Source organism: Parambassis ranga, chromosome 4 (genome assembly GCF_900634625.1).
Source record: "Parambassis ranga chromosome 4, fParRan2.1, whole genome shotgun sequence".
Lineage (NCBI taxonomy): Eukaryota > Metazoa > Chordata > Actinopteri > Ambassidae > Parambassis > Parambassis ranga.
Genome location: NC_041025.1, coordinates 13,518,145 through 13,540,401, shown reverse-complemented (window position 1 = coordinate 13,540,401; position 22,257 = coordinate 13,518,145). Strand labels below are relative to the sequence as shown.

At 41.0% G+C, this 22,257-nt stretch overlaps 3 protein-coding genes across 6 annotated transcripts; 1 reads left to right on the top strand and 2 right to left on the bottom strand.

Annotated features, from left to right (window-relative positions):
- Positions 1 to 115: 115 nt before the first annotated feature.
- ctbs (chitobiase, di-N-acetyl-) lies at positions 116 to 4,089 on the bottom strand. The gene is made up of 7 exons (XM_028403983.1): positions 3,864 to 4,089; positions 2,441 to 2,579; positions 2,115 to 2,323; positions 1,847 to 2,018; positions 1,662 to 1,759; positions 1,004 to 1,165; positions 116 to 624 (listed from the first exon to the last, which is right to left on the bottom strand). The coding sequence occupies exons 1-7, from the start codon at positions 3,975 to 3,977 to the stop codon at positions 436 to 438; spliced, it is 1,083 nt and encodes a 360-aa protein (XP_028259784.1). The 5' UTR covers positions 3,978 to 4,089; the 3' UTR covers positions 116 to 435.
- A 1,707-nt stretch (positions 4,090 to 5,796) lies between these two features.
- On the top strand, positions 5,797 to 14,080 carry LOC114434680 (vitellogenin-2-like). 2 transcript variants are annotated; one of them, XM_028404019.1, is made up of 34 exons: positions 5,797 to 5,856; positions 6,075 to 6,095; positions 6,179 to 6,330; positions 6,427 to 6,678; positions 6,761 to 6,922; positions 7,103 to 7,251; positions 7,332 to 7,482; positions 7,567 to 7,724; positions 7,806 to 7,971; positions 8,061 to 8,186; positions 8,288 to 8,506; positions 8,579 to 8,796; positions 8,877 to 8,974; positions 9,061 to 9,185; positions 9,303 to 9,401; positions 9,483 to 9,602; positions 9,685 to 9,871; positions 9,972 to 10,065; positions 10,168 to 10,353; positions 10,441 to 10,588; positions 10,672 to 10,888; positions 10,973 to 11,445; positions 11,524 to 11,565; positions 11,642 to 11,710; positions 11,790 to 11,996; positions 12,071 to 12,213; positions 12,291 to 12,429; positions 12,507 to 12,636; positions 12,723 to 12,906; positions 12,980 to 13,074; positions 13,157 to 13,251; positions 13,353 to 13,518; positions 13,608 to 13,769; positions 13,863 to 14,080. In XM_028404019.1, the coding sequence occupies exons 1-34, from the start codon at positions 5,817 to 5,819 to the stop codon at positions 13,973 to 13,975; spliced, it is 5,106 nt and encodes a 1,701-aa protein (XP_028259820.1). In that variant the 5' UTR covers positions 5,797 to 5,816; the 3' UTR covers positions 13,976 to 14,080. The 2 variants fall into 2 exon arrangements, with proteins under 2 accessions (XP_028259820.1, XP_028259819.1); XM_028404018.1 differs by having other exon boundaries at positions 11,521 to 11,565.
- Positions 14,081 to 17,173: 3,093 nt separating this feature from the next.
- Positions 17,174 to 22,054, bottom strand: LOC114434762 (afadin- and alpha-actinin-binding protein-like). 3 transcript variants are annotated; one of them, XM_028404144.1, is made up of 14 exons: positions 21,975 to 22,054; positions 20,527 to 20,641; positions 20,278 to 20,426; positions 19,869 to 20,072; positions 19,533 to 19,643; positions 19,306 to 19,441; positions 19,133 to 19,208; positions 18,815 to 18,995; positions 18,448 to 18,598; positions 18,191 to 18,327; positions 17,879 to 18,052; positions 17,669 to 17,786; positions 17,392 to 17,542; positions 17,174 to 17,321 (listed from the first exon to the last, which is right to left on the bottom strand). In XM_028404144.1, exons 2-14 carry the CDS (start codon positions 20,543 to 20,545, stop codon positions 17,174 to 17,176), a joined length of 1,755 nt encoding a protein of 584 aa, XP_028259945.1. In that variant the 5' UTR covers positions 20,546 to 20,641; positions 21,975 to 22,054. The 3 variants fall into 3 exon arrangements, with proteins under 3 accessions (XP_028259945.1, XP_028259946.1, XP_028259947.1); XM_028404145.1 differs by having other exon boundaries at positions 17,879 to 18,049; XM_028404146.1 differs by lacking the exon at positions 21,975 to 22,054 and having other exon boundaries at positions 20,278 to 20,421; positions 20,527 to 20,537.
- Positions 22,055 to 22,257: the final 203 nt, after the last annotated feature.

Sequence of the window (22,257 nt, the reverse complement as noted above, 5' to 3'; positions counted from 1 at the left end):
ATTGTTCTTGTTCTGTATGGTTTTATTTTCTTACCTTGTTATTTTGTATCTTTTTAAAAATTCTCAGTGATCTTTGATGTGGTCAAAGCAGTAGAAAGACAATCTGTACACCAGATTCTTAAAGATTACTCAGTTTTATTTATGAATAATATAAAAGTGCATAAATCTCAGGAGCAGTTAATTCTGCATGTGTATTACATTAAAGAATTCAGTGGATTTTTCGAGGGGAATCACAGTTATGTTGATCAGCACAAAGGAATGTGTGACATGCAGCTACATTCAAAGACAACAGCAATAAAGCTCCACAATAAAACCCTGAAGTGCAAGTATGCATCCCTGCAGTTGGAAGGATGCCACACCCCACTACTGCTACAAAGACGGATGTTGACTTAGCAACAAAGAAGGGCGGGCTCACGGGTGGTGTAAATTTTCCAGCTAGCATCCTAGCAGAGCATTCCACATCAACGCAGTCTGCTGCCTGGCAACGGGTTCATCGCTGTAGTCCAAGATGTTGCCGTTCCACATGCCAATGCCTCTCAAGCCTTTTGCTTTCACTGCGCTGGCCTTCGGACAAATGCTCTGTGGGTCATCATACCAAACCTGGTGAAACTGTCCTGTTTGGTCCTAAAAGGGAAAAAGTAAGAAATAAATAAAAAGTGCTGATGGCTCCACTTTGTGGTGTGAGAAGGCAATTAGCAGGAATGTTTTATTGCTGTTTTAAATGGGACATTAGGCTTTGTTTGGGAAGTGTCACTGTGGTAGCTTGGCGGGTGGACAACCGTAGTCTGAAATGCCTGCCTGATGTGTCGAGTTGTAAATCTTTAAGACTATGGAGGGGTGAAACCTGGTCAGGCGCCAGCTTAATTAAGATTACACATAATGCATCAAATAATACATAAGGGCCCAACAACAAAACAACGGACCACTTACACAGCTGTGTATTTTCTGAAAAAATTAAATAAAGTGGGATTTAGACTTTAAATACTGAATACATATTAAGCACCTTGTAATTGAAGTAAGGAGCCTGCTGCTTGTCGTCCCACAGCCTGCCTGATGTTGAGCTGTTGAGCTGCTTCATGATCCATTTGTATGGTTTTTGTCTTCCAGCTGCATCACTGCATGGGGCACCACGGAAAGGAACTTTAGGAATCGAACATATTCCGTCCTGGAAAAGACACAACATGGTGTTTACATTTACAGTTCACTATGAAGTGAATGTCTCTGTGATTTGATCACATCCGATATTAAAATACTTCAATTACATGTAGCCTTATATTATTATAGTATTTATAATCTGTTATTAAATATGAGTGTTTAAAATGGAGCTTAGCAAAAGTTCAATCAAGAAGACTTTCTATATTTCTCACTTCCATAGCAAGCCTCCTGGGTCACTCTCTCCTCCCTCCCCTTTCTATCGCTCTAGTGACCTGATTAGTAGAAGCCCCTCCTTCTCCTATTATTGACTCATGTAACCAATCAGGTTTGAGCGTAAAATATAAAATACATCCTCTGCTGTCAGCATTCTTTTCACATTGAACCCTCAGCCCTCCTCCACTCCAGGCACCACCAGTGAGAGGCCCAGGCACGGTTGGCTTCTGAACTTCCCCTTCATCCAAAAAAACAAAGGATCATAAAAGCTTTTATACTGATCCATAACTTACCTGGGAAAGGTTGAGACATGGGTAGTCGTAGCCATACCATGGGACCCCCATCACTAGCTTCTTCGGATCAATGTGCAGATCCACATACTGGTCGTAAGCTAAACAAAAACATCACAAACATTTTATCTGGTGGTCAGAACTAGAAGCCTACATTAGAAAGCTGATTTTTTTTTTATGCAACGAACCGTTCAGTGATTGGCTGAGTGGAGCATTTGCCAGTGCAATGCATTCCCCAGTGATTTGGCTCTGCTCATCGTAGGACATCACAAACAGTAAGTCGCAGGATTCAGCGATGGAGACGTAATCATAGCAGCGCTTGTCGATACATTTCGGTGACCAGGCGACGTCAAATGACACCTGAGAAAAGCGGAAAATTAATGAGATGCATCTCTAAAATATGAAATTCACTCAGGTTAGGAAAGTCACAGTGAGTGAAGCAGACATTTTCTTCACCTGAGAGCCAGAGATCTCCCTGTGGAAGGCCTCTGTGGTCTCTTTGACCAGGCTGGTCAGAGCATGGTACTCGGGCGAGCCTTCCTCCACTGCCTGTTCAATGTCTATGTTAATCCCATCCATGAACTGACTCTTGGCAATGTTGACCTTCTCAGTTATCCATGCTGTCCTGTTGGTTTGGTCAACAATGTAGGAGAGGGGAACATCACCTGAGAGAGACAAGAGGCCCACGAACAGAGGCAAGTGCATTAGTGTCTAAATAACAGGGCATCACCTCTACCAAACTCAATGCTTACAGTTCAGCTCAAGCCAGATTGTTATCTTACCTTTGAGGACGACTCGGGCACCTTTAGAGTGAGCAAAACACATGAGCTCAGGATCATATTTTCCGAATGTCGCCACTGTTGTTACCATGCTCCAGTTGTAGGATTTCCAAGTCTTTCCCCCCACATCAAAGACAAACACCTGAAAACCACACACACATAAGGCCATTTTTAATTTACAGAAATTTAAAAAGTGAACCTGTATGAGAACATGTTTCTGAGTTCTTATGTTCTTGTGTTTAGACCAAAAACAAAATTTACTCATAACTGATTTAGTTTTAATTTTATAAGTTGTATCAGGTTAGATGTTAAAATCGAAAGGTGTGATGCAGAGATGTAAAAATAATAAATGGGCCGTCAACAGGGCCGGTTCTAGACAGGCATGTATGAGGGGGCAGTCAGAATGTGAAGGGGGCATCATGTGTACACTTCATGTTAAAGCTTTTTTCCTCTGGTCTTATAGTGACAATATTTTCCTTGCTGAATTGGGTTGTTAGCTGTGTCCAAAGCCAGCCTGGAGAAGTGGATTGCACTTTGTCAGGCCTTTATCTTCAGACCTGTCCAACTTGTGCCTCAGTGCTTTACCAGCTTCTGCTGGTAAAGCACTGAGGCACGCAATCCCCCTGACCACTATAAGGTGGTGATCCCTCAGGAGAAAACTGAAACATAAACATTGAATAAATAAAATATCCTTAATCCAGATTTTATTAATCAACAACATAACATTTATCTGGATGGTCTCATTCTCAAAAACATTTAATCTAAAGTAAGTTTAAGTTTACATAAATAAAAAGTAATCTTATGAATAAAAGTAACACTAAAATGTATAAAGCACAGCAGATATAGATCATGTAATGTTTTCTCTTTTTTATTATTTGTTTGTTTTATTTCTATTTTTAAAGCACTCTACTCCTGTCCACTTTACAACCACAGTCTCATATTTCCCTTTGCAAAAACTTTCACAAAAAACGGATACATTGCAGTGTCTGTGTCCTGCTAGAGCTGGAGTGGAAATTAAGTAAACTGGCTTTGTAGAAACTGCAGTGGATTCTGTACATATGGGCTCTTTCACTATACATTTCTGTAAAAAAAAAAAGCTAAACAGAAGTTCAACTAACCGAAACAACATAAAAAGGAGAACGATGACACGAGCATCATTAAAAAATACTTCCTGTTCTCTGTTAGAAAATACTAGGAAAAAAATTAAAAGGTAAATGAGTCCACTTTGTGAAGTTTTGAGTCAATAATGCTCGTATCAAAGTTCACGTTATCATGTGATCGATCAGTGATTTTACCATAAACTGTGGCTTCTTCACTTGGCTAGCACTACATATAGTGAAGTGTAAGAAGTGATGAGCGGTGTCTTAGTGATGGGTTTTGTTATATTTTAGCGGTTTGCTCAGAAACTAACACAAAATGCTGTTACCTCAAAGTCTCTGTCCTGGTGGACCTGTTGACAGAGCTCCGGCCTCTCACACGGACACACACTGGACCCGCAGACAAGCAGCAGTGACGACAATAACACAAGAAACCGCAACATTTTTATATATATAAGAAACAAACAGGAAACTTTAGAGACGAAATAAAATGAGCCAGACTGTTTGCGACGTTACGTACGGTGTCCGAGAGGGGACAAACGTCCTAATGTCACAACTTCCTTTCACCACAGTAAAAGTACAAAAAAATACCACCGTAAAATGAACTGTACAATTACTAATTGAACAGAAGCACGACATAAAATAACTTAATGAAATATAATTTATTTACATGTACATACTGTAATACTGCAATACAGCTGGGTCACTCACTCAAGTATTTATAATTAATTACAAAATTAATTCGATTTTGTCTCTAAATAATAGATGTATAGAAAAATAAATAATTAAATTAAACACAGTTGCATAGCATTACAAGGGCCATGTGTACATGTAAAAGTGGAGATCCAGAAATCTGTCTGTAAATATTGACACATTTTACTGAAGCAACAGGAACTTTAAATGATGGGCTCCATAACACCACAGGTCAGTTTGACCACTTTCCATCTTCTTTTCAGGATCACAGTCACAAAATACTGATGTCCCTGATTTTTGAAGCAAATTATCCAGAGCTGCACTTACTGTAGGCGAACAGACGCCAAGAAACCCACTGCTGCTCATCGTAGTATTGTGTTCCTCAATTGAAGGGATCGGTGATCCCTTAATGTTCCACAACTTGTGTTATAAATAAAAAGACATAATAAATACTAAATTATTTTTGAGGAAGCAGACATGCTTCATATCCAAAGGATAAATATGTCACATTCATCACATATGTAATGGCACAATCAGTCCCAGCTCTATGTATTAGCCAAATCAATATAATGAGCATTTCTCCTTGTTATTGTGTATTGTTTTATTTTCATCTCTGCTTTAAACCCATATTTGAAATCAAGTCGGTACATTTTGTAGAGAAGATTGGAGCAAGGCGTCTGGACTTGCAGAGTTTTCTTGAAGACGTTTCGCTGCTCATCCAAGCAGCCTGGAACCTGAAAGACTTAGAATCTTCATCAATATGTTGATAAATTTCATTAAAATAAAGTAAAAATGTCTGAGTTGCAGGCTTCAGTCAGTAAAAAATATAGGCTTCAATTAAAGATGGTTAAAACTGGGGCACACAGACACCACATGTTACATACACATACTGGTTTCCTCTTGTAAAAATGAAATATAAATGTCTTTTTAGTGCCTGTAAAACTGTGGGTTGAATATATTTCTCACTTTGGATGTCACAAGCTGATGAGGGTGTAGGTGTGGGTGAATGCACATTTTAACTTACAGGTTGAACATGAACATCAATGTTTCCCTCACATATTTGATCAAATAAAATCAGCATCTGAAAGAGTGTGACAGTGACAGTGAAGTAGATTGTAGAGCTGTTCTGTGTTAGAGTCAATGATCCCTGGAGCAGGGTGAGAGGAGGATGAAAAATTCACAGGTCAGGACACAGTGACATTCATTTTTGTGCAGAAGCAGTGTAACAATGTCATCACTGGGTAGCATGTGGCAGTCTGTAAAATTAAATCGTGGTAACCTCAGAATCCAAACTACTTGTACACCTCACTTGCATTTATCATAATATATTAAATCAGTAATGTTAGAAAACAGCGCTGCAGATAAAACGTGCGTGTCTTCAAATCATGTGAATAAAAAAAAGTAGCATGTCATTGATGCGTGGCAACTGTGATGCCTTTGATACGTTTATTTGCTCTGTGTTATCTGCGTGATCAGGGCAAGGTAACATCAACAACAATGACATCTGATGTTTAGTTAATGATAAATTGTTCAGCACAAATCGCCTTTAAAAGGCAGCCTCCTGCTGCAGATACTCACATCCACCAGCCATGAGGGTGCTTGCACTAGCTCTCACTGTGGCCCTTGTTGGTGAGTATACTTCCAGGCATTTAAATGTCTTTATACTTACTACTTTAAAGTTTCATTTCTTAAAATTAAATGCAGAGTTGGAAAAACAAGAAAATGATTCCACATTAAGTGAAAAAAAATATTCTTGTCATTAGTGACAGTATACAGCCCTTAATGTGTATTTAAGTTTGTCCTTATTTAATACTGCATTAACATTTTATTTCTATTCATACCTGTAGCCGGTTACCAGGTCAACTTTGGTAAGTTTTTTTCTATTAAATAACTAAGATAAATAGTGTTGTGGATGGTCTGTGTCTGATTGCTTTCTTCTCTTTTACTACAGTCCCTGAGTTTGCTGCTGGAAAGACCTATGTGTACAAATATGAAGCAGTTCTCATGGCTGGCCTGCCTGAGGAGGGCCTGGCACGTGCTGGAGTGAAAGTCCTGAGCAAAGTGTGGATCAGTGAAGCCGCAGCAAACACCTTCATCCTGAAGGTAAAAACCATGTGTTTTAATACAGCTGTACAAGAAACACAGAGACAATCTTACATGATAACATTATGATACAATATATCCACTTTTCCCTCGTAGCTTGTGGACCCTGAAATCTTTGAGTACAGTGGTATCTGGCCCAAAGATGCTTTCATCCCAGCCACCAAGCTCACCTCAGCCCTGGCTGCTCAGCTCTTGACACCCATCAAGTTTGAGTATGCCAATGGTGTTGTCGGCAAAGTGTTCGCACCAGCTGGCGTCTCTACAACAGTACTGAATGTCTACAGGGGAATCCTTAACATCTTCCAGATGAACATCAAGAAGACACAGAACGTGTACGAGCTGCAAGAGGTAAGAATCAGTTTAAAAACACAGAGGTCTGCTCACAAAGTGCTGCAGCCCTTACTGACAATGCTGTATCTTTGTGTCCTAGCCTGGAGCTCAGGGTGTGTGCAAGACCCACTATGTCATCAGTGAGGACGCAAAGGCTGACCGCATCGTAATGACCAAGAGCAAGGACCTGAACCACTGCCAGGAGAGAATCGTCAAGAACATCGGCTTGGGCTACACACAGAGATGTGCTGAGTGTCAGGCTGTAAGTAGAATTTCCTGCTGACTTTATCTTACACAACACTGTGGACAAACCGAGAAGCAGCTTCAGCGACTCTTATTGTTCTTTGATTGTTTTTAATGTATGCTGCTGGTACTACAACCCAATGTCCTCCTTCATTCTTAATCTTAATTTAAACAATCCTGGGGGTTTTGTTCAATGCAGAGAGGAAAGACCCTGAAGGGAGCAGCTGCTTTCAACTACGTCATCAAACCAGCACCCACCGGCGCCCTGATCTTGGAGGCAGCTGCTACTGAGCTCATCCAGTTCTCACCTTTCAACATCCTGAACGGTGCTGCCCAGGTAGAAGCCAGGTAAGTGGTTTCACAAAAAGAGGTGTAAGTATAATTGTCAGCACAAAGTGTCACACTGCATGTCATGTGTGCTCACACAGGCAAGCCCTGACCTTTGTGGAGATCAAGAAGACCCCAGTGGAACCCATCAGAGCTGAATATATTCACCGTGGATCCCTGCAGTACGAGTTCGGCAGTGAGCTCCTTCAGACACCCATCCAGCTTCTGAGGATTAGCAACGCCGAGGCTCAGGTACATCAGAAGACATTTCTTCATTGCTAGGTTTCAATTTGTCCTGTAGCAACAAATCATAGAAAATGTTTTATTTGCCGTCAGATTGTTGAGGTCCTGAACCACATAGTTACTAACAACGTGGCCAAAGTACATGAAGATGCCCCTCTGAAGTTCATTGAGCTCGTCCAGCTGCTGCGTGTGGCCAGAATTGAGAGTATTGAGGCTCTCTGGGCTCAGTTCAAAGCTAGACCTGACCACAGGTAACTGCATATTCTACTAAGAGAAGAACACTTAAAACAAACATGGCATGAACCATTGACCACATTGACTGTATTTCCCAGGCACTGGATCCTCAATGCTGTCCCTGCCATTGGTACACACACTGCTCTGAAGTTCATCAAGGAGAAGTTTGTTGCTGGTGAGCTGACTAATGCTGAAGTGGCTCAGGCTCTGTTGGCATCTGTGCACTTGGTGACAGCTGATGTGGAGGCCATCAAGGTTGCTGAGGCAAGACAAACTTCAAGTTTTCTTGCATGTTTGCAAAAATGTAGGACTCTGTGTTGTAAACTCACTTCTTTATTTCCACTTCTCCTCAGGCCTTGGCTACGCACCAAAACGTCCAGGAGAATGCAGTTTTGCGTGAGATTGTCATGTTGGGCTATGGGACCCTGGTTGCTAAGTTCTGTGCAGAGAACCCAGCTTGTCCTGCTGAATTTGTGAGGGTAGGTATCATTAATACCTAGTATACTTACTGTTAAATACAAGTAAAAATCACTGAAGACTGATCTAAACTTTGTTTTTTTTTATTAAATTCCTCCCACAGCCCATCCATGAAATCGCCATCCAGGCTCTTGAAAGAGGAGCAATTGAGGAGGTTGTGCTCGCTGTTAAAGTTCTGGGAAATGCTGGACATCCTGCTAGCCTTAAGCCAATCATGAAGCTCCTGCCCGGCTTTGGCAGGGATGCTGCCAATCTCCCACTGAGAGTTCACGTTGATGCTGTTCTGGCCCTGAGAAACATCGCTAAGAGGGAACCCAAAATGGTAAGACTCAGCCACAAACAATAAATATTGTATTTGTTCAGTGGTACTTACAGCATTTTCCATGTTAATCAGATCCAGGAAATGGCTGTGCAGCTGTTTATGGACAAGGCTCTCCACCCAGAGCTCCGTATGGTTGCTGCTATTGTTCTGTTTGAGACCAAGCTGCCCATGGGTCTGGTGACAACTCTTGCAGATGCCCTCTTGAAGGAAGCAAACCTGCAGGTCGCTAGCTTTGTCTACTCTTACATAAAGGCCATGACCAAGAACACCGCACCTGACTTTGCTTCTGTGTAAGAACCAAAATCTTGTTTTCAAATTTGTTTTACATTTAAGCAAGCAAGAATCTAAAACCTTTTTGTTGTCCTCTCAGTGCTGCTGCCTGCAACGTTGCTGTGAAGATCCTCAACCCCAAATTCGATAGACTGAGCTTCCGCTACAGCAGAGCCATCTACGCTGACATCTACCACCGTAAGAAGATGAACACAACAATAATCACAGATTTCACATTAAATCACAGCTTTAAAAAAAACTCTCTCTATTTTGCCCCCCATCAGACCCCTTGATGATGGGTGCTGCTGCCACTGCATTCTACATTAATGATGCTGCCACCGTTTTGCCAAGAGCCATTGTTGCCAAAGCTCGTACTTACCTGGCCGGAGCCTATGCTGATGTGTTGGAGGTGTGACACTCAAAATGACTAATGACTTTTTATTACTAGCCCTGAACAGTCTGTTTAATATGAACACAAAATTTGTGAGCAATAATTTTACTTACCCATAAAATGGCTTTTTTTCAGGTGGGAGTGAGAACTGAGGGAGTCCAGGAGGCCATTCTGAAACACGAGTTTCCTGAGAATGCAGACAGAATCACCAAGATGAAACAAGTCATGAAAGCTGTAAGTTTGAAAAACATAAAAAAACAATGCAACATTTCTATGAGCTGTTGTTTTTAACTGGCACTCTTGTTCCTGTCACAGCTGTCTGAGTGGAGAGCCCATCCCTCAAGCCAGCCCCTGGCTTCTGTGCATGTGAAACTCTTCGGACAGGAAGTTGCATTCGCCAACATTGACAAAGCCATCGTTGATCAGATGATTCAGGTAGTATGTTTCCTACTATCAAGAACTTTTTCTCGTCCTGAAAATGTTGCATCTGAAACTATAAACGGTGTTATGTTTCCAGGTCGCCACCGGACCTGCAGTTTTGGCTCATGGCAGAAGGGTTTTGGATGCTCTGCTGACTGGTTTCGCAATGCATTTGGCTCAACCTATGCTGGTTGCTGAAGTCCGTCATATCCTCCCCACCGCTGTTGGTTTGCCCATGGAGCTCAGTTTCTATACTGCTGCTGTGGCTGCTGCATCTGTTGAACGTAAGTGGAAACTAGATTAAGCTCTGGTTTAGTCTTAGTCTTAGTCTTAGTTTAAGACAATTATTCACACTATTTTTTAAAAATGTATTATTCTCCATAGTGCAAGCCACCATCACACCTCCTCTGCCTGAAAGCTTCCATGCCTCCCAGCTCCTGAACTCTGATATCAGCATGAGGGCTGCCATCTCTCCAAGGTCGGTGCTGAACTGGACAAGCTTCTTCTCATTCCGTCAGATGTTTAAAAAAAAAAAACAAATATATTCAATATTAATGACGATTATTTTGGCCTCTTGCAGTGTCTCTATCCACACCTATGCAGTGATGGGAGTGAATACTGCTTTGATCCAGGCTGCCCTGCTGTCAAGAGCCAAAGTTCACACCATTGTTCCAGCAAAGATGGAAGCAAGGGTTGACATGGTTAGAGGAAACTTCAAGCTTCAGTTCATGCCTGTCCAGGGCATTGACACCATTGCATCTGCAGTGTATGTATTTGTCCTTAACAGAGTAACATGTATGATATGTATATTCTCTCTAAAGCTGAACCCTTTTTGTTTTTTTTTCTTCAACAGTGTTGAGACATTCGCTGTTGCCAGAAACTTGGAAGACCTCCCAGCTGCCAGATTCACACCGGTGATCCCAGCTGAAGTTGCAGCACAGATCTCAAGAGAAACCTTCTCCTCAAAGTTTTCCAGGATGACCTCTGTGGTTGGTGGCATGGTGAGTTTGATTCACTGCCTTTTCCAACACAAGCATCGACCATGTTCCAAACTAACAAGATGACATCTGCTCTGCTTTTACAGTCAGCATCCTCTGAAATAATTCCTGCAGACCTTCCAAGAAGAGTTGCCAATAAACTGAAACTCCACAGAACCTGGGATATGAAAACATGTGCAGCGTTGCAAACCATCGGCATCAAGGCTTGCACTGAGATTCAATCTCAAAATGCTGCCTTCATCAGAGACTGCACGCTCTACAACATAATCGGAAAGCACGCTGTTTTAGTTAAGGTTGCTCCAGGCAAGTGAAAATTATGACATTATAAACCTGAGTGACTTATAAGCAGTAAGAAGGAAAATAATGATGTTATTTTGTGTATTTTAGTTGCCGGACCAGTCATCGAGAAGGTAGAAATTGAGATTCAGGTTGGAGATAAGGCAGCAGAAAAGATCGTTAAAGTGATTAACATAAGCCAGGAAGAGGAAATTCTCGAGGACAAGAATGTCCTGATGAAACTGAAGAAAATCCTGGTTCCTGGTCTGAAGAACGCCACCGGAGCCTCCTCCAGCTCCAGCAGCTCTCGCTCCAGCAGCTCCCGTTTAAGCGTCTCCTCCTCTGTGTCCTCCAAGTCTTCATCTAGCTCCTCCTCTCGCCACAGAAGTAAGATGGTTGACGTTAATGCCCCCATCAGCAAGAAGTCAAAGAGAGCGAGCAGCAGCTCCGCCAGCAGTCAATCACGCCGCAGCTCCAGCAGCTCCAGCAGCTCCTCCAGCCGCACTTCAAGCCATAGCTCTTCTGCCCAGTCCAACAGCCGCTCTTCCAGCTCCAGCTCCTCCAGGTCCAGCACCCTGTCTAAGGTGAGTCAACTTAACCTCTTACCATGCAAACAACTGTAAAACCATTAGGAATTAATTTATCCTTTACCAATGCAGCAGGAACTGTATTCCATGAAGTTTATCAAGAACCACATCCACCAGGTAATTATCGAATGAGAATTAGACATTCACCATGCACTCTGTTACAGCAAGCTAAATGCAGTGTTTCTTTTCACAGCATGCCCTCTCTGCTGCCCGCCCCAACAGCAAGAGCAGCGCCTACAGCTTTGAATCCATCTTTAACAAGGTGAGATCACAACATCCTTATTTACTTTTTCATTATGCAAATACTTTGATTAATCTCAATGTGCTCTTTCCACTTTCAGGCCAAGTACCTTGCTAACTCTGTCACCCCTGCTGTGGTAATCCTCGTCCGTGCTGTGAGAGCCGACCACAAGGTCCAGGGATACCAGATTGCAGCTTACCTTGACAAGGCTACAGCCAGACTGCAGCTCATCTTGGCCAACCTGGCTGCAGAAGACCAGTGGAGAATCTGTGCTGACGGAATGCTTTTGAGCAACCACAAGCTTATGGTAAAACCTCTTAGGACAAGTTAACAGAAATTAGTGTGGTGCTTGAGATTCAAATGATCTACATTTTCTCTAAGGCCAAGATCGCCTGGGGCATTGAATGCAAGCAGTATGACACTGTGATCACAGCTGAAACTGGTCTTGTGGGTCAAGAGCCTGCAGTCCGCCTGAAGCTGACCTGGGACAGGCTTCCTGCAAACATGAAGTCCTACGCAAAGATGTAATGTCACACACTAAAGCGAAACACCAGCTTTCAACACTTCTGAATGTAAAGTAATGAGCTTTATGTCCATCTAGGCTCTCTGAATACATTTCCTGTTTCGCTCTGAAAGCTGGATTGGGCCTGGTAAAGGTCAAGAACGCTCGCAACGAGATCAAACTGACTATAGCTGTTGCTTCTGAGACGAGCCTGAATGTTGTGCTTAAAACACCAAGGGTGAGTTTTTTTCCCTCCTGCTTATACATAGAGGATGTTTGCAGTGCATTTTGAGTAACTGCTTTGTAACCTTACAGAGAACCATCTACAAACTTGGAGTGGCTCTTCCTGTTTCTCTGCCAATCAGAGAAACCGCTGCTGAACTGGAACCATACCAAACCAACTGGGGAGACCAGCTCTCCTACATGCTGACCAAGGCTCATGCAGGTGAGGACTTTTAACAGAGCACATCCCATAATATTATGGCCTATTATTCAGACTGACAAACCTTCTTTCTGTTTTTTGTACTCTAGCTGAATGCACTCTGATCAAAGACACAGTGATCACATTCAACAACAGGAAATTCAAGAATGAGATGCCACACTCTTGCTATCAGGTCTTGGCTCAGGATTGCACACCAGAGCTCAAATTCATAGTTCTGCTGAAGAGAGACCAAGCACAGGAACAGAACCAGATCAATGTGAAGATTGCAGACATGTAAGATTAACCAGTATTTAACAATCACACAATCACAAATCACACAACAAACCATTAACACGTTTTTCTACAGTGACATTGACCTCCTTCCCAAGGACAATGCTATCATGGTGAGAGTTAATGGAGTGGAAATCCCTCTCGCCAACCTGCCATATCATCACCCTGCAGGTATTTTATCAAACCAAATTTAACTGCTAAACTCAACAAACTTTGTTCAAGCCTGACGATTATGTACATGTGTGCATTTTAGGCAAAATACAGATCAGACAGAGAGGTGAGGGCATCGCTCTCCACGCTCCTAGCTATGGTCTTCAGGAAGTCTTCTGCGATGCCAACACCCTGAAGGTGATACAACAAATCTTCCTCTAACCTATCCCATTTCTTCACATTGATATTTTTACATAAAAATTCTTAAATATTCATAAATATTCTTGGTTGCCTTTCAGGTTAAAGTTGCAGACTGGATGAGAGGACAGACTTGTGGACTCTGTGGAAAGGCTGACGGAGAAATCAGACAGGAGTTCCGCACCCCCAACGAGCGTGTGAGCAAGAACGCAGTCAGCTACTCCCACTCCTGGATTCTGCCTGGAAAGAGCTGCCGTGATGCCTCTGGTAATACTTACTGTTTAACTTTTCTCTACAGCTAAGAGGTTGTTACATGTAAGCCTACATAAACACATCATTTTCCTCCACTTCTCCAGAGTGTTTCATGAAGCTTGAGTCTGTGAAGCTGGAGAAGGTCGTAACCCTCCACGACCAGGAGTCTAGGTGCTACTCTGTTGAGCCTGTGCTGCGCTGCTTGCCCGGCTGCATGCCTGTGAGAACCACCACTGTCAACGTGGGCTACCACTGCCTGCCTGCTGGTATGTCTGCAAGAAAACATTGCTCCATCCTAAAATGAAAAACATCTGCCTTGTCATCTTCAACTGACTGTGTTACTCTCTTTGCTCTTGCAGACTCCAGCATGAGCCGCTCTGAGGGTCTGAGCAGCATCTATGAGAAGAGCATTGACCTGAGGGATACCGCAGAGGCCCACGTGGCCTGTCGCTGCACCGCTCAGTGTGCTTAGTCTATTCGCCTTCAGCCATATTTCATCCTATTTTCTGTCTTAAATAAGCATTGGTGATTTCAATGGATAGTCTGTAACTTTAAATAAAGTGAAGAAACTAAAATACTCTTTTCTTGTGCTGTTTATTACAAATTACTAGTTATTTATCCTAAGAGGTTTATCATTTCATATACTCATCCTCCACATGCTGAAATCAAACAAACAAATCCTACTAAAAAGTACTGAGAATAAACATTAAAACATTATACTTCAGGATTCACACCTTTTGTATCCAAATTCTTTTATCACAATCAGTTGAAAGAAAATACTACTAAGCTCACACTCTCAATGTTTGTGATCATGACTGAGCACAAACACACACACTGCAGGCCATACACTTATCATGTCACTCCTGCCCAGTAGTAGATATTATTTATTGTAAGAAGTGTCACCAGCCACCGGTGAATCCTGGGATATGAACCACCTCATGTACATTTTTCTTTGCATCTGGTCCAGTTCTGTTCTGGTTCTGAAATCTACTAGACTGTGATATCAACAGAACCTCTAAACCTCTACATTCTTCCTTTATATATATATATATATATATATACATATACATATATACATATATATATATATATACATATACATATATATACATATACATATATATATATATACATATATATATATATATACATATACATATATACATATATATACATATATATATATATATATATATATATATATATATATATATATATATATATATATATATAATGAAACACTTCATAATATCTGATTGAAAAAAATATAATAAGGCTGCACATATAGACTTTAGGTCAGATACGAGATGTCCTTTTTTCCTGTCAATATAAAAACTTGAATTCATCAAGAGGACCATTTATTACAAATATAATGAAGCTGTGGATCAGAATTTAGTTCAAGCAGTTCTAATTTGGCTATTAATTTTAACTATCATTACTTACATTTTTAGATTTTAATAAAGCTGTCTGTGAATTACGCTTTTTAATATTGTGTTGTTGTAACATTTTTCTTCTTGAAAATCCAAAGACACAGAGTGTCACAGTCTGCAAAGATACAGACCAATAATGTGACTCATCAACAGAAAGAAATTCTAAACTGCAAACAGGGTGTTTGAAAGAATTGTATCTACTTTGAGTAATTATACAACACTACTTGAGTGGACTTTGAGTCTAGTGATTTGTATTTAATATACAAATCTAGAAAGTATAGGGTTAACATTATGTGATTTGATGTAACTGAAATGTCTTAAGCATAGAAATGTAAGAAAATCATTGTTTTTGTGAAGTTTGGCACTGTTCATTACCAGTAAATTACCACCAAACAAACATATATATATATATATATTATATTATATTATCTATATATTAGATGTCCAGTTAGAATGAAGTGATGCTGCCCAGAGGACATGCTTGTCTAGCATGTTTAATGTTTGTAAATTTGTATTTTTGAAGGACGGTTGTGTGTTAAATTAAACTTCGAGAAACATAGCTACAAAGCTACACCAATGGCCAATATTTGAGAATATTTGAGGGTGACAATCAAACACAGCAGAAAGACCTGCTAAACTGTCCCGACCTCAGTGGTCACAATGACCATGACAAACAGAGTGAACAAACAGCAAATAGTCGCATTGACCCTTTATGAACTTTGAAACTGCAACATGATGGAGATATGCCAGAGAAGATCACTGCCAACAGCACAGCAAACGTGGGGCTTGGCTTGGATCCTTAAATCCCAGCGACCAAGCTCACCTCTGCCCTGTCAGCTCAGCTCCGGCCTCCATTAATTTCAATAGGTCAACTGAGCTGTGGGAAAAATGTTCCGCTGCAGGAATCTCAACAGCGGTGCTGAACATCTACAGAGGAATCCCGAGTGTCCTTCAGCTCAACATCAAGACCCAGAATGTCAATGAGATGAAAGAGGTTTGTCAAAGATCTGGGGACATGAACCACTGTCAGGAAAAAAAACAAGTGCCAGCAGGTGGGTGTCATGCACATGTGCTACAATGTTGGACATATAAGCAAATTTGTGTTTTATCTGTGTTATTTATCTTCACATGATGCCAAGAACGTGAGAGGTGTTACACCTGGCATCATGATCCTGGAGGTGGCCGTCAATGAGGTGATCCAGGTCTCAGATTTTGCTGAGATGAATGGAGCTGCTCAGATGGACACACCACACCAGATTATCCTGGCTGCCTTGGTTGCTGACAACAACTGAAAATTCAGTCCTGATGGAGTTCAACACAAAACACAAGTTACAATTAAGAGACTGGCTTGCTAATGAACACATAGTTAGTTTAAAATACATATAAACTTGCCACCTGCCTTGTGTTATATCATCTTTACTGTTTCTTAATAGTACTTAACAGTACTTTAAACAGTAGTGAGTAGAGTCCAGATCCAGAACCAGTGTCAGTATGTCTTGACAATTATACAATACTTACCTCTTCGACAGCCTCATCTCCTTTTGTCATAGTGGACATTTGTGTCAGTCACAGGATACTGTAGCTGACTGCAACAAAACTAAACACGGTCAAAAAAGTAGAGAAAGAACTTTCATTTGCTTAAAAGCATATAATAAATGCAAATGTAACATTTCCTAAAACACACAATTTCTCATTTTAGTGGTAACTGACACCATTATGTCAATATGAAGCCATGAGGGTGTGCCATCATTTCAAAATACAGTGTTTTACATTCATATAAATATCACAGTGCCTACTTATTTAACAGACTTCCCTCCTATAAAGCAGCAGCATCACCTGCTTGTAACCCAACTGTAACATTGACTAAAAAATAAGGCTGTTAATCAGCCACATTTTGTTATAATTACAAGAACTATTTCTTTTTACTTGTATTGCATCAGAGAAACAGCAGCATCAAATCTAATTTCTAAAAACTTGTGACACAGATACCCATCAAGAAAAAAATGACAAAACAAGTAATACAATATCACATGAATAAATAAAATACATTTACAACATACTATAAAAGTAAACAGTAACCTAATAAACGACTGCCTCTCAATCATACAGTGGACTGAACACCAGCAGCTACCAGAGCTCTTGATTTAGCATTCACTGTTCACAAGGATTTCCAATATACCACAGTTCAACCAAAATCCAGACTTTCACAATAATTCTGTATCAAAAGAGATTTGTTGGCTTCATATGGAGCTGTTCTTATCCTCAAAGAGCACGTTGCTGCTGTGCTCTTCGCTGTCATTCCAGTGTTTGTATTGGATTGGAACATTTTCACTGAAGTGGATGCTTGATTCTTCGGCTTGTCCGTTCTTTCTCTTTGGTTTAGTTGAGCTGAAAAAATATACAGACAGTGAGTGACAAACTATAACTGCATAAAATAATAATATTGTAGACACTGTACCTGTTTTCTGGGATAAGGCAAAATGTGCGATACAGGTCAGCTGTAGAAGATGATGTGAGCGAGACACTTCTGGGTGTGGGGGAGGCTCTGTCTGAATGACACTTCATGACGTTGTCCAGAGGCAGGGCTGCGCTCGGATCTGTTTCAGCAGCTAAGATCAGATCATATTTATTGTTACAATTCGGAGTAATTTGAAGTCTTCATGCCCAGAAATCACATTTGCCTCAAAGCAACTTGGTCATATCAGTGGTCGAACTGTCAAAGGATAGACACTCACATATTAAAAAGGCACTTTTAGACTTTGACAATGCAGATTTCTTTGTGTCTGTGAAGGGACTCAAGTTTAAAAACTGGTGTTTGAGCCACATTGCACGATCCTCTTCGAAGGCCTTCCTCTGCAAAATGAACAAAACAAGTCATTTCAAACACAGTTCAGCCATCTAAAACATCAACATGGTGTCCTTTAATTCTGTTTGTTTGAAATCACCTCATGGCTCAGTCTAATGGCTGCTTCAGTGAAGTTCCTCCTCTCTCTCTCGAAGATTGTTCTCTGCTCTTCAATGGTCTTCCACTCCTCACGGAGACGGTTCTTCTCCTGCAGCATGAAGCAGTCGTTCAGCAGCGGTGCAGCCTCCTCATCACAGGGACAGCTGAGCTGCTGCTACAAGTAGAGGGAGAAGAGGCGCAGTCTGTTCATTTATGGAATCACACCACACGTGTTGTAGTAGCAATACATTGGCCATTTTATCAAATAGTAAACTAATGGATCTCAGACATGTCAGGGTAATTTCAGCTTTACCTGCAGGAGCTGCTGTTGACTTTGAATAAAGTCTTTGCATTGCTGGATCTCAAGCTTTAGTCTGTCCATCTCCTCCTCATGAGTCTCCCGTGGAACAGCATCAGTGTTTTTTCTCTCTCCTATCTGAGCCAAAGATACTAAACAGAGAGCACAGAAAGAAATACTTATATTTACATTCATACACATACACATACATTAAAATGAAGTCACCCAGAGAGCACCAAATTGGAACTAGGGAAGATATAGAATGAAACTACCTTGGCTGTCCAGTCTTTCAACATGATTTTTGAGTCTTCTCCACTGGAGGCGAATACTGTTGGTCAGTTTCTCTCGGGCATGAACACAGGACAACTCCACACTTTCCTTACTAGAATCGAACACCTCTTCCTCATCCTCCTCTGAGGCATTCTGATAGGAGGATAAAAATAGATTTTAAATCTGTTTGTAGAACATCTAGCAAACATTTCTAAATGACAACAAGTATAACACTGACTATCAGCATCTTTCAAAGAGTGAAAATAAATTAAGTTATGGGGTAAAAATACTGAACAAAGTAGAAACAAAGTGTCTGAGTGCAAGACTCCATCACAGATTACATACTTTCAAAATGTAAACATTTCCAACCTGTAAGCCACTATGATCATGTTTGTCGCTTTTCAGGGCTGCCTTCCTGGAGCTCAGAATAGAAACCATATCTTTTTTCATCTGCTGCAACACCTTTCTCAACTCTGCATTTTCCAACACAAGCTCCCTCTGTCGGGTGTCATAGTCGCTCAGGAGAGTCTTATACATTTCCCCCTCGTGCCTGAGAGCAAGAAACACAAACTTAACTGTTACAGACATTACAGTCGGTTTTTGAAAAAGGCTGACAACCAAAATCAGATTATATTAGTTGGAAAAAGTTTACAGAGCAATACAGACAAGCTGAAAAGGTGATCTTACTTTGCCTCAGTTTTTTCAGTTTTCCAAAGGCTTCTCTTCCCATCAGCTCGCCCAATACTGTGCAAAACATCGATGGCTGAAAAAAGCAAAAATGACAGATGCAGGGAATAAGAAAGTAAGTCTCAAATGGGATTTCAATGTTCACCTTTCACTATAAATATTTTCTGTTTCACCTTGTTTCTTCTCCTTCTTGTCAACCAGAAGTTGATTCAGACGCTCCTTCAGTTTGTTAAATTCTCTTTCCTTCCTTTTCATCTCATGATTGTACTGAGTGGCCCGGCTCGCAATTATGTTCTGAAGTTTCTGCACCTGGCAAAGAGCAAATAATACATACTGTCATTTAAAACAAAAATGTCCCGATAACTGTATATACTTCACCTCAATTAAAAAATTCAAGTACTTCTTCTTTTTCATTTTTCAGGCAGTTCTGCAAACTCTTCACTTTCAGCTGGAGCTGTCGCTCTCTTTCAAGAAGTCCTGTGTTTTCTCTTTTAGAAACTTCAAGCTGCTCCTACAAAGTAGCACAGGAAGAGGGAGTGCTCACACTAGGGTTCGATTAAAACAGTGTATAATCAATTAAATGAACCTAAATAATAATTTAGTTTTTAAATTGTACATGAATTACTGCTTCTGTACAACCAGTGTGAGTGGTTGTAATGAAGACAGTGCTTATCTGTTATGATTTGTTATTTAAAGACAGAATAATAACAGGAGAACACTATGTGTGCTACTGTACCTTTAGTCGAGTAGTGGTGAGCTGCAGACACTCCACATTGCTACTTGACTTGAGCTGCTCCACTTCCATGTTTTCCAGGGTTCTGAGGCCCTTGTGGTGCAACTGAATCAGGTCATACATGCAATTTAGCACAGCCACAACATTTAACTCTGAGCTGCCACCTGACTCGGCCCAAACTGGTGGCAGGCCAAGAGGCAGCACCTCCTGTAAAGGGAGAGTAAAAGGAAGAAAAAGAGATGCAGAAGGGGAACTAGAACTCTTTGCACAGTGCATACAGTATACATTTACATATCCAAGAAAGGTGCCCAAGAAATGTGCACAAAGGATTTTTATAAGTTGTTGTTACCAGCCAAACCTAGAAGATTATCAGACTGTGCTAATACTACATCAGAGACAGAGGACCACCAACCTGGTTGAGGTGTGACAGACATTCTTTCACATTGTGCTCTGTGCAGAAAGCACTGAGCACGTAGGGATTTCTGTGCAGTGGCAGCGGTGACTGGCTAAACTGCCTCATGGGGGACGTTCTACTTTCAGAGCTGCTGCGTACATCCTTGACTTGTGAGGGGGAAAAAGTGTGTCAAAATATACAGCACATTCACATTATTTGATATTAAACAATGTTAACAGTCTTCATATTCAAAGATTTTAAACTCACCCAGGGAAGACTCTGGCATTGTTGCAGTGCAGCCTTCTGGCTACGTGTCTCAATCTTCTACCACATGTGCAGGACACACAACATTTGTCACAAGATCCACCTACGTACACAGCTCCTAAAATAGATGGTCAGATTAGCAGTGGACATTCAACAATGTGTGGATTATAAAGCATTGGGAGTACAGTGGTAAGGGATGGAAGCATGCAGCAACCTTAATAACAGAGCTTGGAAGCAACAGATTTCCAAGGGGTAATCTATTACTTTGTCACTGGCAACAAGCTAAATAGTAAATATATTACTGCAGCAGATTAATAAGACATACATTAAAATGTTTAAGGGGTGCAGTTTTTATGTTTGTTACGTTGTTGTTGTTAATGTACCACACTATTGTCCAGGTAGAGTATTTAACAGGTTACATGTTGGGACCAGGCTGCCATTTTATCTCAATGGGATTATCAGCTGATCAGACTAAATCCCAGACAGACAACATGCTGATTTGTCTGCAAGGATAAACATTTGAACACAAAGATAAAACTGTGCCTTGCTGTGTGTGAGTCAAAAAAATGTCATTGTTATTATTAAACTGATGTATAGTGCACTGAAAATGCTTCTACTAGAGCCATTCACCTTGCAATAACAGCTAAAAGAGCAGAATCTACTTTTATTACATGTTAGTTTAAAAAAGCTTAGTGATCTTTGTCCACCTATAGAAGTTATCAGAAGGGGTGCACCTCTGTAAAATTAGAGGACCTGCAGTTAAGTTTCTGTGATACTTAATCAGTCTGGTGGGACAGATGGCAAGCCTGCACCCATGAGGCTTGAAAAGTCTGCCCTCAGATTAGACTGACAACTCAACCAGCATTAACCTTTCATTCACCATTAATCAATTTAAACTGAAAAGCAGAGTTAGCTTCATTAATATTATTTTAGCTGACCACATTCTCAGAAATGAGGCAAATGATGAGGTAACCTGGAGTGAACTGCCTACATTCAGTGTATGTTCAGGCTAAGACAACAGCTCTGCAAGTCCTCCCTATAAACAGCTGCAAAAGTAAAAGGGTCAGAATTTCAACACTGCTGCTATAGCTAGATATTGTTAATACTACAACAGAAAAATAAGTGAATATTATATGTGCAAACACTGACCTGATTAGCTACCTCAGGCTCCCTTTACTGCTTTTACACATCAGGGACAAGAGCTAGCTGTGTCACACAATCATAGTACTGTGATGTTAAACTGTTAAATAAGACAAGACACATGAACTACAGGTCTATTATCTGCCTTAAACTACCGATAAACGCCGAGTGTCCACCACCTAAAAACAACCTGAAGACGAACGAGTAGACGTGCCTGTTCGGGCTTTCCCGTCACAAACCGAGCAGTTACGACAACAAATGTTTATTTACTCCATGAAGTAAATAATAACAAAAATGTTTCCAGCACTTACACGACGCTGCACTTCGTTGTGTGTTTCCAGACCGCTCCTTCCCTCAAGAGCTCCTTAAGCCATGTCGGTCCAAATGACACACACCACGGCACGCACACCAAACACAGCGCTAATTGGCCCACTCGTTGTCTAGCAACCAAACACGGCGGACTGTGATTGGCTGATGGCTGAGAATAAAAACAACACGCTCCTTCAAAACCATTCAGGTAGAAGTATGTGTGATTTGTTTGTGGTACAGTGGGCTGACAACACTTTCTACAGTGTGTGTACAAAGAAATTCTAT

What these genes read in the sequence shown, in the direction of transcription:
- ctbs (XM_028403983.1), bottom strand. Translation starts at nt 3,977, where the DNA reads ATGTTGCGGTTTCTTGTGTTATTGTCGTCACTGCTGCTTGTCTGCGGG. An exon ending in CATGTCTCAACCTTTCCCAG is followed by an intron (nt 1,166 to 1,661) that starts GTAAGTTATGGA and finishes TGTCTTTTCCAG; the next exon opens with GACGGAATATGTTCGATTCC. An exon ending in CTCCTTACTTCAATTACAAG is followed by an intron (nt 625 to 1,003) that starts GTGCTTAATATG and finishes TTTCCCTTTTAG; the next exon opens with GACCAAACAGGACAGTTTCA.
- LOC114434762 (XM_028404144.1), bottom strand. An exon ending in GTCTGTCACACCTCAACCAG is followed by an intron (nt 20,073 to 20,277) that starts GTTGGTGGTCCT and finishes CTCCCTTTACAG; the next exon opens with GAGGTGCTGCCTCTTGGCCT. An exon ending in GTCAACAGCAGCTCCTGCAG is followed by an intron (nt 18,053 to 18,190) that starts GTAAAGCTGAAA and finishes CTCTACTTGTAG; the next exon opens with CAGCAGCTCAGCTGTCCCTG.
- LOC114434680 (XM_028404018.1), top strand. Translation starts at nt 5,817, where the DNA reads ATGAGGGTGCTTGCACTAGCTCTCACTGTGGCCCTTGTTG. An exon ending in CCTATGCTGATGTGTTGGAG is followed by an intron (nt 9,186 to 9,302) that starts GTGTGACACTCA and finishes GCTTTTTTTCAG; the next exon opens with GTGGGAGTGAGAACTGAGGG. An exon ending in GGTCCAGCACCCTGTCTAAG is followed by an intron (nt 11,446 to 11,520) that starts GTGAGTCAACTT and finishes TTACCAATGCAG; the next exon opens with CAGGAACTGTATTCCATGAA.